This window comes from Balaenoptera ricei, chromosome 9 (genome assembly GCF_028023285.1).
Source record: "Balaenoptera ricei isolate mBalRic1 chromosome 9, mBalRic1.hap2, whole genome shotgun sequence".
NCBI lineage: Eukaryota > Metazoa > Chordata > Mammalia > Artiodactyla > Balaenopteridae > Balaenoptera > Balaenoptera ricei.
This window is the reverse complement of record NC_082647.1, coordinates 29,123,142-29,138,341: the sequence shown is the minus strand read 5'-3', so window position 1 is coordinate 29,138,341 and position 15,200 is coordinate 29,123,142. Positions and strand designations below refer to the sequence as shown.

General features: G+C 38.4%; 1 protein-coding gene across 1 annotated transcript in view; it reads left to right on the top strand.

The window, feature by feature from the left end:
* PTPRZ1 (protein tyrosine phosphatase receptor type Z1) overlaps positions 1 to 8,866 on the top strand; it is a 163,886-nt gene extending 155,020 nt beyond the window's left edge. Inside the window, exons 24-30 of the mRNA XM_059932670.1 lie at positions 536 to 629; positions 953 to 1,026; positions 3,118 to 3,246; positions 3,696 to 3,842; positions 5,451 to 5,593; positions 6,393 to 6,528; positions 8,119 to 8,866. Coding sequence (XP_059788653.1) covers positions 536 to 629; positions 953 to 1,026; positions 3,118 to 3,246; positions 3,696 to 3,842; positions 5,451 to 5,593; positions 6,393 to 6,528; positions 8,119 to 8,259 — 864 coding nt within the window. The 3' untranslated portion in view covers positions 8,260 to 8,866. The remainder of the gene's footprint in view (positions 1 to 535; positions 630 to 952; positions 1,027 to 3,117; positions 3,247 to 3,695; positions 3,843 to 5,450; positions 5,594 to 6,392; positions 6,529 to 8,118) is intronic.
* Positions 8,867 to 15,200: the final 6,334 nt, after the last annotated feature.

Sequence of the window (15,200 nt, the reverse complement as noted above, 5' to 3'; positions counted from 1 at the left end):
CAAAGGATATTCATTGCTACAAAGTTTGACATAGCAAAACGTTGGAAATAACCCAAACATTCACTAACTGGGGAATAGATAAATAGCAAGTAGATAATTCGTGTGACTGAGTACTAAAATAATGCATAAAATCCAACTATATGCATATATATGTACACACACACATACATACACAATCACATGCAATTTATCTCCCAGCTGCAGTGTGAGATTTAAGTAGAGAAAATGGAGGGCCCACACCATAGAGGAAGCCTCCTAATGCTGAAAGTCAAACTAGACATCAAGTGTTCTCTGCTTATTCCAACCCTCCTGGTATAGAATATAGAACATAGATGTACCAGGGAGTCCCCCAGAACAAGTTTAATTCAAGGAATTCTTGGAAAATAAGTCAGATATATTTATATTCAGTATCTTTGTTGAGTCTTCTGTGTATCTGAGTGTGTGTGTGTGTGTGTGTGTGTGTGTGTGTGTGTGTGTGTTTATTTGAGGGGCTTAAATGAAATAATCTGTATTTTTCCTTGACACCCTTTCTCAGCTCCTGAGTCAATCAAATATACAACAGAGTGACTATTCTACAGCCCTAAAGCAATGCAACAGAGAAAAGAACAGAACGTCTTCCATCATCCCTGGTAAGCTATGTTGAATTTTGGAAGAAAAAAACCCCCAACTTTTTAAATAATAGAAGCCTTGTAGATAATTTGACAATATTTGTACATCTTGGAACAAAAACAATACACTCATATTTTTCTAATCATGCCAGATAATATAACTTAACAAAGACTCTTAAACCTTGAAGTCTTCGTCTAGAAGTGCAAAATACATAGAAAACCTAGCTTAAAAGTCAAACACACTCAACTTGCAAAATGCAGCTATGTTTTGGCATTTGCAGGGGCGGGGAGGAGATACAGTGCTAAGAGCTTACTTGTTTTTGATGAATGTTCTGTATTCCCAGTGGAAAGATCCAGGGTTCGCATTTCATCCCTGAGTGGGGAAGGCACAGACTACATCAATGCCTCCTACATCATGGTAAGTCAGAGAGCCCCTGGGGAGACTGCTGCAGCTTGTGTTATCAGAATCAAAACCAGAGTGGGCTGCCCAAAGCAGTGACTGGCAGATACGGGAGGCACCACAGGTGGGCGTGAGTCGTATCTGATGACTGCAGGCTCACAGCCCACAGCAGCAATAGAATCACAGCATTCCTTGATGTTTTTATGTGTGCTGGGACTGGAGAACCCTTAATCAAGACAACGAGTAGATGTGGGAACCAAACTCACCACGAGTAGATACAAAACATCCACTCGCCCATCTAAGCAGCTCCATTTCATTCACCAAAGCAGATTCCCTGCAGACCCGGGATACACCAGCTTTAGCGAAGTCCAGTCTCGTTCACATTACCACTCCAGGTTTGCAGCGTGGTTCTCACCCTGCAAACCGGGCTCACGTGGGGACTTGGATTTCTAAAGGTACAATACTTTCTTTCTGCATTTAGATCTACTATCAGAGGGATGAGTGCTTTAGTAGCTGTTGTGTGACCTTCATTTCCATTTTAGGTCAATCAATCACAGAGTTTGCCTTCAGATGAAAGGGTCCTAATCCCTGTGCCAAAATCACTGTTCTGTTTATCTAGAAAATACTAAGGTATATCCATGCAAGAAACAGGGAGATGTGTGGAGGTGGCATCTAAAAGCATGCCACACTTAAAATAGGGGCATCTTAATACCCCTATTTTAAAATATCAATTTTACTCCTATCCCAGGAAGCCAATGGCTGAGAGACGCCTCGCTGGTTAGCACCTGAAAATTCAGGTTCTAAAACACTGACTCATTCACACAAAGTGTTCTTAGTGTAGAATGCAACAGCAGATGCTTGTGATCGTGCACACATTTTCCGCCTTCAACAGGAGCTCCCAGAGAAGCGGAAAAAAACCCCAAAAACTATTCTGTGTTAATCCTGTCCATGAGAAGCAGATAATCCACCCTGGCTGAGCAGAGAGGGCATTTTATCCAATAGATCTTTCCAAGTTTCAGGAAGCAGATATTTTTACTCAAAAATCGAGAATGGGTTAAGAGAACAAATATAAATATTGCATTGTGTGCTGGTTAGATAGAAGACAGACTATTCTTGTCAAGAAAATAATTAAATGCTGGAAAATATTACCTACAAAGCTTGCCACATTACGTCTGAAGATTTACAAAATAGGATGAATTTTTATCTACCTGGAATGACTTTAGTGGGATATTGACTGAAGTTGCAGGATAAACTAGAGGCCCTTTCAAGGTCTCTTCCCATCCAAAGAATCTACAATTAACCAGAAAAACATTTAATTATGTACAACCTGTTCATTCAAATCCGAATATATGAACTTAAAAGTTTTCTGCTTCTCAAACAAGATTATAACCAAAACAAAGTCAATTGAGTAGAATTCTACTTGATGAATAAATGAAGATAAAGCTTAAAAAATAAAAAATGAAAATATTCCATACTTCAAATGAGCCCGTGGGAGATAAGAATGCGATCTGAGAGATTCCATTGCAGAAGGGGCTAACTGAGCCATGATTTTGGTAAGCAGTAACATGGAAATCATGATTAATTCAATGGCACCAGCTTTCAGGTTTCTGCAGCAACATTTGCAAGGTGCCCCCCGGCTCCTCTCCTGTAGTGGCAGCCAGGGTGTAAAGGTATCCGGTTGCCAGTAGGTGTGAAATTTAGCGCTCTGCCATTGGGACTTGTGAAAAGTAAGAAATATAAAATCTCTAGATTTCTGTTCTATCTAGTGTAAGAGACATAGTCCAGAAGCCATTTTTGTTGTCTCCTCCTAGAGGTGATAGCTGGGTAAGCTTGGGCACAGCACTTAATTTCTTAAGCTTCAGTTTGATCGCCTATAAAATGAAGATCACATTCCCTTTCTCATAGTACTACTGTGAGGAATAAAGGAAGAAAATGTTTAGTGCTCTGCCTGGCATATAGGAGGTGTCTGTAACATTGGCTATAATAATCACATTATTATTTATAGACACAATCTACAAATAAAAAGACAGTACCATTAACCTATAAATGTTTTTTGAATGTTTAAAGTCATATGCTAAGGCTCTTTTTATCTTCTCTTTGGTTTTGTAGGGTTATTATCAGAGCAATGAATTCATCATCACCCAGCATCCCCTTCTCCATACCATCAAGGATTTCTGGAGGATGATATGGGACCATAACGCCCAGCTGGTCGTTATGCTTCCAGATGGTCAAAACATGGTAAGTCCCTCAGGTCATTCTTGGCATGTTCTTTACAGGGTAGGTATCAAGACACAACCACCAGAAGTCCAGCATACAAAGAATGTATTTTTTTCAACCAATAAACTAATATTGAAGTTGCACCTTGTCTGTTATTGGACCTTGTTTGGATGCAATATCCAGGTCTGAAATTGTTGAATGACAGTTTTAAATAAAAGTAGGTTGAAATTAACTTAAGTATTTATTACGCTGCTTAAGGAAATTAGAATTGTAATCGTGAAGGAAGTCAGTCCACATGTTTCTATTTACATTTTTTTAACAAAACTTGTTAGGATATCATAAGAGTAAATTTTGAGATTCAAAGAAAAATTTGAGTTGAATTGTCTATGGCAACCAGTTAATTTCGTTTCACAGTCTGACTTAAACATTTTATTAAAATCTAGAATCTTCTTTGGTTTTTAATCCTCCAGGCAGAAGATGAATTTGTTTACTGGCCAAATAAGGATGAGCCTATAAATTGTGAGAGTTTTAAGGTCACTCTTATGGCTGAAGAACACAAATGTCTGTCTAACGAAGAAAAACTTATAATGCAAGATTTTATCTTAGAAGCTACCCAGGTATGGACTTAGTTTAAATGACAAGCTTTTCATCTTAAGCACATGTTAAATATATGCCAATTTAAGAATCTCTCCTAGAAATAAAAAGAAGGAATCTGATTTCTTACAAATTGAGACAGATTACCCAAATAATAAATTTTACCTCACTTGTCATTTTCATTTTCAAAATCTTATAGAATCATTAAACAATTAGCCATCACTAAACTCTACCATCCCTGACTTCTACACACACAGGAAGTCAAAGATTTCTCTTTTACTCCAAAGCAGTTACTGATGGAAGTTAAGTTGAAAATAAAGAGAGTAAAAAATAATTTCATTAATCCTAATTCTCATGTTTTAAGGCAAGTCCTTACCTTGTATTCTCCTAAGTAAAGTGGGAAAAATATTACCTACCAAAAAAAGCTTACTGCTCTCTACTGATGTACAGAGGGTTGTTAAGTGAAGAACTGCTTTGAAAACATGCAGTGCAATGAACTAGGGTTGTTTTACTAGACTCCTGATTATCTACAAGGCACCAATTTGAATTCTTTGTCAATAACTATTTCTGTGATTACAGCACAGTTCATAAATTATTGCACAGCTCCTGTGAAAGACTGAAAGATGCTAATAATGATGAGTAAAGCATGCGAAATTCAGAGGACTTTCTCAATCAGAAAAAAAATAAATCATGTTTTAGATGGTTTAAATGTTTCACTTTACCCTAATTCTGAAACTGGTAAAACATATAGGGTACATAAGAAGATTGAGTATTCGCTAGAATATTTGACCAAAACTTATAAAATTGATAATGCAAATACATTGTTTTCTAAATGTTTTATACTTCTACCTGAAACTGATGTTTTATATTTTGTGAGTCAAGGGTCCAATTTTATTATTTTTGTGCGAATAACCATTGTTCCAGCATCATTTATAGATCAACAATACCAGTTCAGTCATAAATCAAATTTCTATATATGTATAAGCCACTTTGGGAAACTGGGGATCAGAGGTTTAAGAGATTTAAAGTCACATGACCTGGTTTGGTCACTTAATAAGCAAAGATCAGAACTGGGACTGCAGTGGAAACCATGTCTTCATCCTCCGTATTTCCCACACCGTGTCAAGCAATCTTATTCTTCCCTTAGTTAAACCCGAGTAATGCTGGTATTTGAAGAAGTCTATGCTATTTTTTTCTTTTTTCTTTTTTTTAAATTTAAGTATAGTTGATGTACAATATTATATAAGTTACAGGTGTACGATATAGTGATTCACAATTTTTAAAGGAAGAAGTCTATGCTATTTTTAAAACGAATTTTAAAACTGAAGATTTCTTTTTGTAAGTTTAAATTTATCGGCACAGATACATCTTTGTTCATGATTTGATTGGCAAGATAAGCCCACCGACAAGGTTTATTTCTGAATAAAAAAGAGATCACCTCTGTACATGGCAAATGTGGTGTCGCGGCAGTTTCTCCCTTCCATGATGGAGGACAGGCTGCAACTACTGCTGCTCACTCAGCGTGTTTTTTGGTTTTATTGCCTTCCTATAATTCCTGATTTTCCTCAATTCCTCTACACACCAACCAGTATGACACTTTCTAAAACAGTAATTTTTATCTCTTCTTATAGGATGATTATGTACTTGAAGTGCGGCATTTTCAGTGTCCCAAATGGCCAAATCCAGACAGCCCCATTAGTAAAACTTTTGAACTTATAAGTATTATCAAAGAAGAAGCTGCCACCAGGGATGGGCCCATGATTGTTCATGATGAGTAAGTTCCACACTTTAAATCAATTCACACCTGACATTCTCTGTGTGTATGTATATTTCTGCTGTCTTTGTACTAACCTAATGCTTAGCACCAATCGTGAATTGTTCAGCCAGGGTGGATTATCTGCTTCTCATGGACAGGGTTAACACAGAATAGTTTTGGGGTTTTTTTCCGCTTCTCTGGGAGCTCCTGTTGAAGGCGGAAAATGTGTGCACGATCACAAGCATCTGCTGTTGCATTCTACACTAAGAACACTTTGTGTGAATGAGTCAGTGTTTTAGAACCTGAATTTTCAGGTGCTAACCAGCGAGGCGTCTCTCAGCCATTGGCTTCCTGGGATAGGAGTAAAATTGATATATTTTTTATTTACCAGAAACAGGAATTTTTATCCAATAGATCTTTCCAAGTTTCAGTTGTGAACAAATAAAAAATGCATATGCTGGAATCATGTTATATATCAATACATATTATATATGATGCATATGATAATATTACATAATATATATTATAACCTCAGTCAGATCATTTTGATTTACTGCCAACCCCTTCCATAGTATAAAAATAAGAAATGTATCACCAAATATTGAACTTCTATAAAGTGTCTCATTACTAATATCATGAACACTCCCCAGTGATTAGAAGTAAACCACAGTTCCATGCACTATAAAGTAATGAGACAATTTATTAAAAATTTCAGTGTTCTTACTGCAGAATTATCAAGGCCATGTGCTCTGTGAGTTCCACATGTGAACATTTGATGCATCTGAATGGAGTCTTTGTCCCTTCCATTTGTTTCCAGGCATGGAGGAGTGACAGCAGGAACTTTCTGTGCTCTGACAACCCTCATGCACCAACTAGAAAAAGAAAATTCAGTGGATGTTTACCAGGTAGCCAAGATGATCAATTTGATGAGGCCAGGAGTCTTTGCTGACATTGTAAGTAATAAAGCAGCGAACCAAACTTTTCTCATTAGAGCACAAGTTACTTTCTAGAGGCTACCAAAATTGTTTTGTCCTGTATCAAAAAAGATCACATTGATAGTATTAGCATGTAGTTTTCAAGCTGAATTATGTTCAGTTTGCAATCCATAGAACTGGAACAATAAACATTTAAAGTTTATTTTCCAGAAAATTGTTGGATCAAAAATTTTAAATATCATTGTGTGCCTTTTTGGAAGGCTTATTGTAATTCTGAAAAATATCCTCAGTAGAAGCACCAACTAATCTGATTTATCCAACAAAATAAATAGTTATTTTCCCGGGGTTAGGGGTCTACATAGCCTCAAAGAAGAGTCAGAAGATAGACTTCAGCTGTTCACCTTTTTCTCAAGCCAAATTCATTTTCTGAACTTAAGAAGTAGCTAATTCTGGGGGTAGTTTTAAAAAGAGAGAGAGACACTCGTACAATCAAGAAAGAGCATAGCACATCTGGAAAGGTAAGTCTCAACTCTGAGAATAATTTGGAAGTTTTTTTATTATAGAAACAAGGGCTAGAAAGACAATAGGGAACTTTGTGCAAATGCCCCAGTGGGAGAAGCTTAGGTGGATGCAGAAGTCATAGGCTCACCTCCAGCTTCCTGGTCTGGATATGTGTAAGGGCCTTATAAAGAGTCCATCTTCAAAGCTCTAGCCCAGACCAGCTGGCCAGAGAGTAAGGTAACCCTTGTGCACATGCACTTCAGAAGAGCCCTTATTGAAAGTCTCATTCAGGAGAGTTGAGTTGTATCAAGCTTGTCTTGTATGAAATTGCTTTCGGCGGACTAAACTTATACCCAAGTTTCACAAATGCATTTAATGAGGCGTGTGGGCCTAATGATTTTCTACTACGGAACCAGCCACTTGCTCGTGTTCTTTGCAACTACCTTCCCCCACCTCACCATCCCCAAGTTGGCATCTGTAAGAGAACAACTACTTTATTCTTCTGTGTGTCTCTACCGTGAGACCACAGCAGGGTACACAGGCACACACTGTCCTTCTCACCAGGCAGGACATAAGACCCGTCGGGCTGGTAGAGTGTGAAGCATACTTGGTAAACAGTGGGTCTTGTGAAAGGCCTGCATTCCTCATGAGCTCCTGGGCTGACAATGCAGTCCTGAGACCTCTTCATAAGTAGACAAACCCAACAGATTTTGTAACAAAAGGAGAAAGGAAAATGAGTAACGTAGTGGGTTACAGGAGCCTAGTGCCAAAGGGTTTACACACAAGTTGATAAATCAGTATCAGAACCTTATCACATCACCTTCTGATTCCATGAAGTAAATGAATAAGCATGGAGTGTTTACCATTGGCAAATGTAGTGGGCCAGTGTTCTAGGTCAATGAATGTTGGCTAATTATAGAGCCACTTTAAATTTAATCAGAAGGAGACATTAATATGGATGGTGTACCTCTGCTGATTATAACAGAGCCCTTAACACAATGCCTTTCTATGACAGTGGCAAAGGGTGACAAAAAACCTTGCTTCTTTTTACAAACGTATGTCCTCAGTGAGCTTCCTGTTTCTGACCTCCCATTCTCTGTTCTGCAGGAGCAGTATCAATTTCTCTACAAAGCAGTCCTCAGCCTTGTGAGCACGAGACAGGAAGAGAATCCGTCCACCTCTCTGGACAGTAATGGCGCAGCGTTGCCTGATGGAAATATAGCCGAGAGCTTAGAGTCTTTAGTTTAACATGGAAAAGGGTGAGAAGAGTCCACATCTGGGCATTGCTTTCCTCTTTCTAAAATTAGACAGGAAAATTAGTCCAGTTCTTCTGTTATCTGTTTACTTCACATCACCTGACAGTAACTATCATGACATAGGATTCTGCTGCCAAGTTTACATCATTAACAATGTGTGCCTTTTTGCAAAACTTCTTGTGATTCACTTACTGTGTTTAAACTAAAATGATTGAAATTTACCGTATTTCTAAGAATGGAATTGTGGTATCTTTTTTTCATATTGATTTTAACAGAGAATTTCAATTTATAGATATTAGGAATTCCCAACTACAGAAAACATGTTTGTTTTTAGTGTCAAATTTTTAGCTGTATTTGTAGCAATCATCAGGTTTGCTAGAAATATAACTTTTAATATAGTATACTGTAAATAAAACACTCTGTTCCCTATGATATTCAACATTTTACAACCACAGTATTCACCTAAAGTAGAAATAATCTGATACTTACTGTAAATACTGCTCTAGCATCTCCATGGACCAAATTTATATTTATAATTGTAGATTTTTATATTTTACTACTGAGTCAGTTTTCTGGTTCTGTGTAATTGTTTAGTTTAATGTTGCAACTCATCATCTGGTCTTACTCTGTGAGTCTTCTGATATTGTTTTGTGTTGTGATTAACTCTGTTTTAGCATGTAATTTTAACTTTTATGGAAAATAAAAATACATTTGTTTTGAAAGAAGATGTTTTTATGAGAATAACACCTTACCCGACATTGTTTAAATGGTTTTTATCCAAGACATTGCAAAAATAAATATAAATATTGCCATCAATTTGTGTTTGCTTGTGGAGTGCTGAGGCATGTGTAGCAGAAAATTGTGGACATGTTCCCTCTGAGATTATGGACGTGAAAGAAGGTTGATGGGATGGGACAGTGTATAGAGCTGATTCCCAAACTGTGCCTTAAGGCACACAGGAAACTCACAAAATTGAACATTTTTGAGGACAACACAGCAATGTGCACTGACACTACACAATTACTACTATTAAATTATTTGGCTCTAACTACTTAATAAACAGAACCATTATGTATTTCCTTTGGTTTAGGGGAGCTATGAAAATGTTACTCAGAAGCTGAGGGCATGATGTACCAAGAAATGTTGGGAAACTGGTTTAGAACCAAGCTGGGAGTTAGAAACGGGCAGATTTGCCAGCCAGGGAGAAGCTAAGCTGGTTTGGGAGCCAAGTGGGTGAATGGACAAGGACCAGGAGGTCCTAACTCCCAGAGTGGAAGAAGGTAAGATGTCCTAGGTGACAACCCTATTGTCAGTATTTAAGAGCTATGTGGAGGTGAAGGGCAGGAAAACAGGGAATCATGGGTAACAAGCCTGCTCTGATACTGGAAGCAGTCCCCTGCCTCAGCCAGGAGTGTTTTAGAACACTGCCCGGAAAGGAGGCACCAGTCCCCAAGAACGCCCAGGTCAGTGCCTAAAGCGAGAGGCCAGGAAAAGTTTTGTTGAAACCAGTGGTTCTCAGAGTATGGTTCCCAGACCAGCAGCATCAGAAAAACCCAGGAACTTGTCAGAAATGCAAATCCTGGATTTCCATCCCAGATCTAAAATATCAGAAACTCTGAGGCTGGAACTCAGCAATCTAATGCAAGTTAAAATTTGAGAACCACTGGTCCTTAGCAACAACAATTCAGAGAGCCTCTAGTTTCCTCAAGCAATATCAGGAAAATTTCACCAAATCCTTAAAATAGAATCAAAATTTATGTTTCTACTTCTTTAGCTTTGCTTTTAAAGCAATAGTCATGAAGAGTTACGAAATAGAAAAAGATTCCAACAAATAGTGTCACAAATCACAAAATATTGGGGCTTCCCTGGTGGCACAGTGCTTGAGAATCTGCCTGCCGATGCAGGGGACACGGGTTCGAGCCCTGGTCTGGGAAGATCCCACATGCCGCGGAGCAACTGGGCCCGTGAGCCACAATTACTGAGCCTGCGCGTCTGGAGCCTGTGCTCCGCAACAAGAGAGGCCGCGATAGTGAGAGGCCCGCGCACCGCGATGAAGAGTGGCCCCCGCTCGCCACAACCGGAGAAAGCCTTCGCACAGAAACGCAGACCCAACACAGCCATAAATAAAATAAATAAAATTAGAAAAAAGAAAAATGCTCCCTATTTTAAAAAAAAAAAATCACAAAATATTGATAAGTACTGACCTACAGGGTATAAAAAAATTAACATGCTTCTTTCTCACCCTCCCAGGGAGGAAGGCCAGAAGGTTAATTTTGATTCCTTGGTTGCTTTTCTAGCCTTGTCTCCTAGTCCTCTTGTTTTACAGTTTTGTTTCCCCATAACTCACAAAGTCTAATCTGAACAAGGAGTCCATGTCACAATTATTTTTTCTATTTTTCCATTTGCCTTTGTCCCAGGAACAAATGGCCTTTGAAGGGATAGAAAATTTTTTTTCCTTCATGGTTTTTTTATTAGTGAGGTATCTTGTAGAGTCTCTTCCAAGAGACAGTAATGTTGCAAGTGCAGGTATGATAATCAAGTATTTTATAGACAAATTCTAATAAAAATACCCTGAAACCAATAAAAAAGACAATCCTGTCGGATATAGCAATCTTTCCTCATCTTATGAAGCTTAACTCTGAGACAATAATCAATTATGAGAAGTGAAAATAAATGAAGCCTCGTAAGTCTTACCCAATTATTTACATCCTTTACCAAAATTTCATATAGTTTTACTGCATTCACAGCTTTTATCCACACATTGTTTTATTACATAATTGTGGCCTTGTTATGAATATATTTTTATGCTGCCTTTCATGTTGTTACATAGGCATTTTTATTACACATAATTTATAAACCTATCATTGTTACTGTATAATATTCTATCTTGTATAGTGGTTTTCAAACAGGGATAGTATTGCGCCCCAGGGGACATTTGGCAGTGTCTGGAGACATTTTTGGTTTTCGCATCTGAAGGGGATGTGCTGCTGGCACTTACTGGGCAGAAGCTAGAAATGCTGCTAAACGTTCCGAAATGCACAGGACAGCCCTCGCAACGAAGAATCATACAGCACAGCATGTCGGTGGTACCAGGGTGGAGGAACCTGCCCTCATGATGTACCGGGGCTCTTGTGATCATTTTCGTGATGTCAGCTGTTTAGGCTCTTTTCAGATTCTTCCTAAACTACAAAACTATGGTAAACATTTCTTTATGTAAAAGCCTTTTACCATATTTAGGATGTTTCCTTAGTACCAATTCCTGTAAGTGCCAGTTGGCGAGAAGATTGTATGAATATTTTTATGTGTCTTAATACCCTTTGGCTTTCCAAGAATTGTACACCTCCCGTCTCCTTACCCTGCTTTTTCTCTGGAGCGCATTTTGCTTCCTGACATATTTTTATTTGTTGTCTGTTCCCCCCCACCCCCCCATTAATATCTAAGCTCCATGAGGAGAGGAACTTTGGCTCTTGTAAACCTCTGTATTTCCACACCTAGAACAGGACTGGGCACATTAAAAACACTCACTACATTTTAGATAAATGAATGAATAAGGAGTGAATTAATGAATGAATTGGGGCTGTTTTGTTTTGTTTTACCTAGGACAAAAATGCTCTTTAATGATCCTGGGAAACCTGACACTCTGTAGGTAGTGTTCCTCAACATACAATAAACGTATCAATTTTGACCCACTTTCTTTTTCTGTAGCACCTTTGTAAATTAGCCCAATTGAAAAATGGTGTTCTATACAGACTTTATCGCCAATGTTAAATCACGTAGAGCGGTTCTGCAATCTGCAGAGAGGTATTAAAGACGAGCATGATCCATCTATTTAGCTAAATGCACCGGAACTATATATAATCCATCGTGGTTCTCAGTCTGATACTACCTGAGAATTTATGGCAGCTGCTTCTTCATATCAAATTAATACAAATATTTAATATGTGCACGTTCTACTCAATATTACACCATAGGACTCTTACTTAATTTTCACATTTCTCATCTGAAAGCCCCTAATTTGTTAGCGTCTAAAATGACTTTAATAGACAAAACTTAGAAAATAAGAAACCTTTATAAGCAGATACATTTTAGTTTCTTAGAATTGAATTCCATTCATAAATAGCACATAGAATCAGAAATACTAAGTATTTATTGAATTAAAATGAACTTTTTAGGGAAAGTGGGAAAAATATACACATTTGTCAAGATAAACAAAAACACTTTTATTATTATAAATCATGATTAATTATCATCCACTCACTGGCTAACTGCAAAATATTCTTGTATGTTAGAGGGTTCCTCCTCATTAGTACAATATTGGTGTGTTAGAGTAGGTGGTATTAAATGTTAAGGCATATAAATGAAACACACTACACTGGTTTTAAAAATCCAAACATCCGGGACTTCCCTAGTGGCGCAGTGGTTAAGAATCCGCCTGCCAACACAGGGGACACGGGTTCGAGCCCTGGTCCGGGAAGATCCCACATGCCGCGAAGCAACTAAGCCTGTGGACCACAACTACTGAGCCCACGTGCTACAACTACTGAGCCCGCGCACCTAGAGCCTGTGCTCTGCAACAAGAGAAGCCCCCACAATGAGAAGCCCAGGCACTGCAAGGAAGAGTGGCCCCTGCTCGCCGCAACTAGAGAAAGCCCGCGTGCAGCAACGAAGACCCAACGCAGCCAAAAATTTAAAAAATAAATAAATAAATTTATATATATATAAAAAATCTGGCATTAAAGTTAACAAGTTTTTTAAGGTAATCATTTTTAAAAAGAAAAAATAAGATTTAGAAGTGGGAGTAAGAAAAACTGTGTGTGAGATTGAAACTTCTTGTTATGTACACAATAACAAACTCCTAATCAGCCTGTCACCTGGGACGCATTCTAAGCAGCTCAAGACACACAGCCTGACCTTTGAAAAACTTCCCGAATATGCTAATTTGTAATCCTTTCCTCTGAAGCTTTGGACATGACTTTCTCAGATTCCTATTATCTTGCTTCAATCCTAGCGGAGTTGCTTTAGTTCTGAATTATCCACATGGAGAAATGAACCGATGCAAGTAATTTTTTCCTTGCTGCTAACTTGTTTAATGAAGGTGTGTATTGAAAACTATAGCATTAAGGTTCCTAATGAAAACTATTAGAGAAGTCTCTTATAGCACCTTTACTTCAGGTAAGTGTTTTAAAGGACTCGGGAAGTTAAAAGCACATTTCTTGGGCTTTTTAGAGAGTAAATGAAAAACATTCCACATTTTGTTTATACAGTATGTCTAGTTCTAATCTCACAGGATACATAAAAATGTTCAAAGAACCACCTGGAGAAAAAAAATGAAATAGTTAGAAAATAACTAAGGCCAATGAGGAAAAATTGATAACTGGGGTCATTTACTGTATATTCACAGAATCCACCTACATGCCACTCTCCTTCTGGGGTGCCTTCCTGTGGCAGATTGTATTTTCCAAAAATAGCTCAACAACAGCTTTCAGCCCACATGTGACTCGTTGAAACTCATCCCAGTGAGAGGTGGATCTATGGTCCCTTGCCTTGAATCTGGATGGACTTGTGACTACAATGAGTGATGCTACGTGATTTCTGAGGTTAAGTCATAAAAGGCAACACAGCATCTGCCTGATTCCCTTGGATGTTCACTCTTAGAAGAGCACCACTATCCTTTGACAAACCCACGCATGGAAGATACATGTGGAAAGAAACCAAGGTCCTGGTCCACTGCCCCACCTGAGCTAGAACCAACTTGCAAGCATGGGAACAAGCTGTGTTTAAGTGGATCCCCCATCTCCCAGCCAAGTGAGACTGTGGGGGACACAGACAAGCTGTTCTCACTGAGCCATGCCCAAATTGCAGCTTGGCAAATAGATAACTGTTGTTTTAAGCCATTACATTTTGAGGTAGCTGGTTCCACCGTGAGAGTAACCAGAACACTTCTTATTCACTTCATTTAACTTTGTGAGGCATATTTTCTCTTCTGTAAAGTCAGAAGCCTGGCCAGATGATAATTTTGGCCCTTTCTTCCCTACAATCACTTTACAATTCTCCTTATGGAGCAGATATCTCAATGGCTTCTTTGAGAAACATGGATCCTGAGGAGTCTTCCAAGTGTATCCAAAAGATTGAAAAAACCTCAAAGGTAAAATTGCATTATCTTTAACATAAACTTCAAACAAAAATGTTATTGCGAAAGAGTTATTGCAGAAAAAAAACCTAGTGTTTTTGAACATGTACTAGGTATCAGGCTTTTCTCTTACATTCTCTCAGAAACTTTATAACCATGCTGTGAATTACTGTTGTCCTCAGTTTATGGAAAAGGAAACAGCTAATATGTTGTAGAACCAATCACACTGCTTCTCAGAGAAACTTCTAAGTGTCTCATGAGTCTAGGATGAGGAAAGCTGGAAATATAAATATCAGTATTATCTGGAGGAAGCCAAAAAAAGGCAGAAAGACCTGGAAGATGTGTGAATTAAGTCTACCAAAATGGTTAGACCAGGGATTCACAAACTGTGGCTCAGGGGCCACATGCTTCTAAGTACAGTATAATCTACCCATCCATACCCAGATCCTACCACCACCACCACCTTTCCTATTGAAATTTCTGGTAGAAAACTTGTTACTGAGAGCCAATGCAGTGTTTCACTCTCTATATCTTTACTCAAGCTTACTGACATTTCCTTTTCTAGCACTAACGTTAGACACCCCCCCTTCAATCATACCCCCTTTATCACTCAGTTAAAGCCCAAACTAGTTATTATCTCAGTGGGTTCCTCCTCCCACCCAAGGTGCTAGTTCCCTAGTTCCCATGCCATCTGGGTGCTCATCCAGACCGGGGGTGGAATCAATGCGACACAAGTGTTATTTCCTAATTGATTATGTTAAAATCAATGTTGTAGTTAAAAACAAAAAACAAAAAACTGCCAT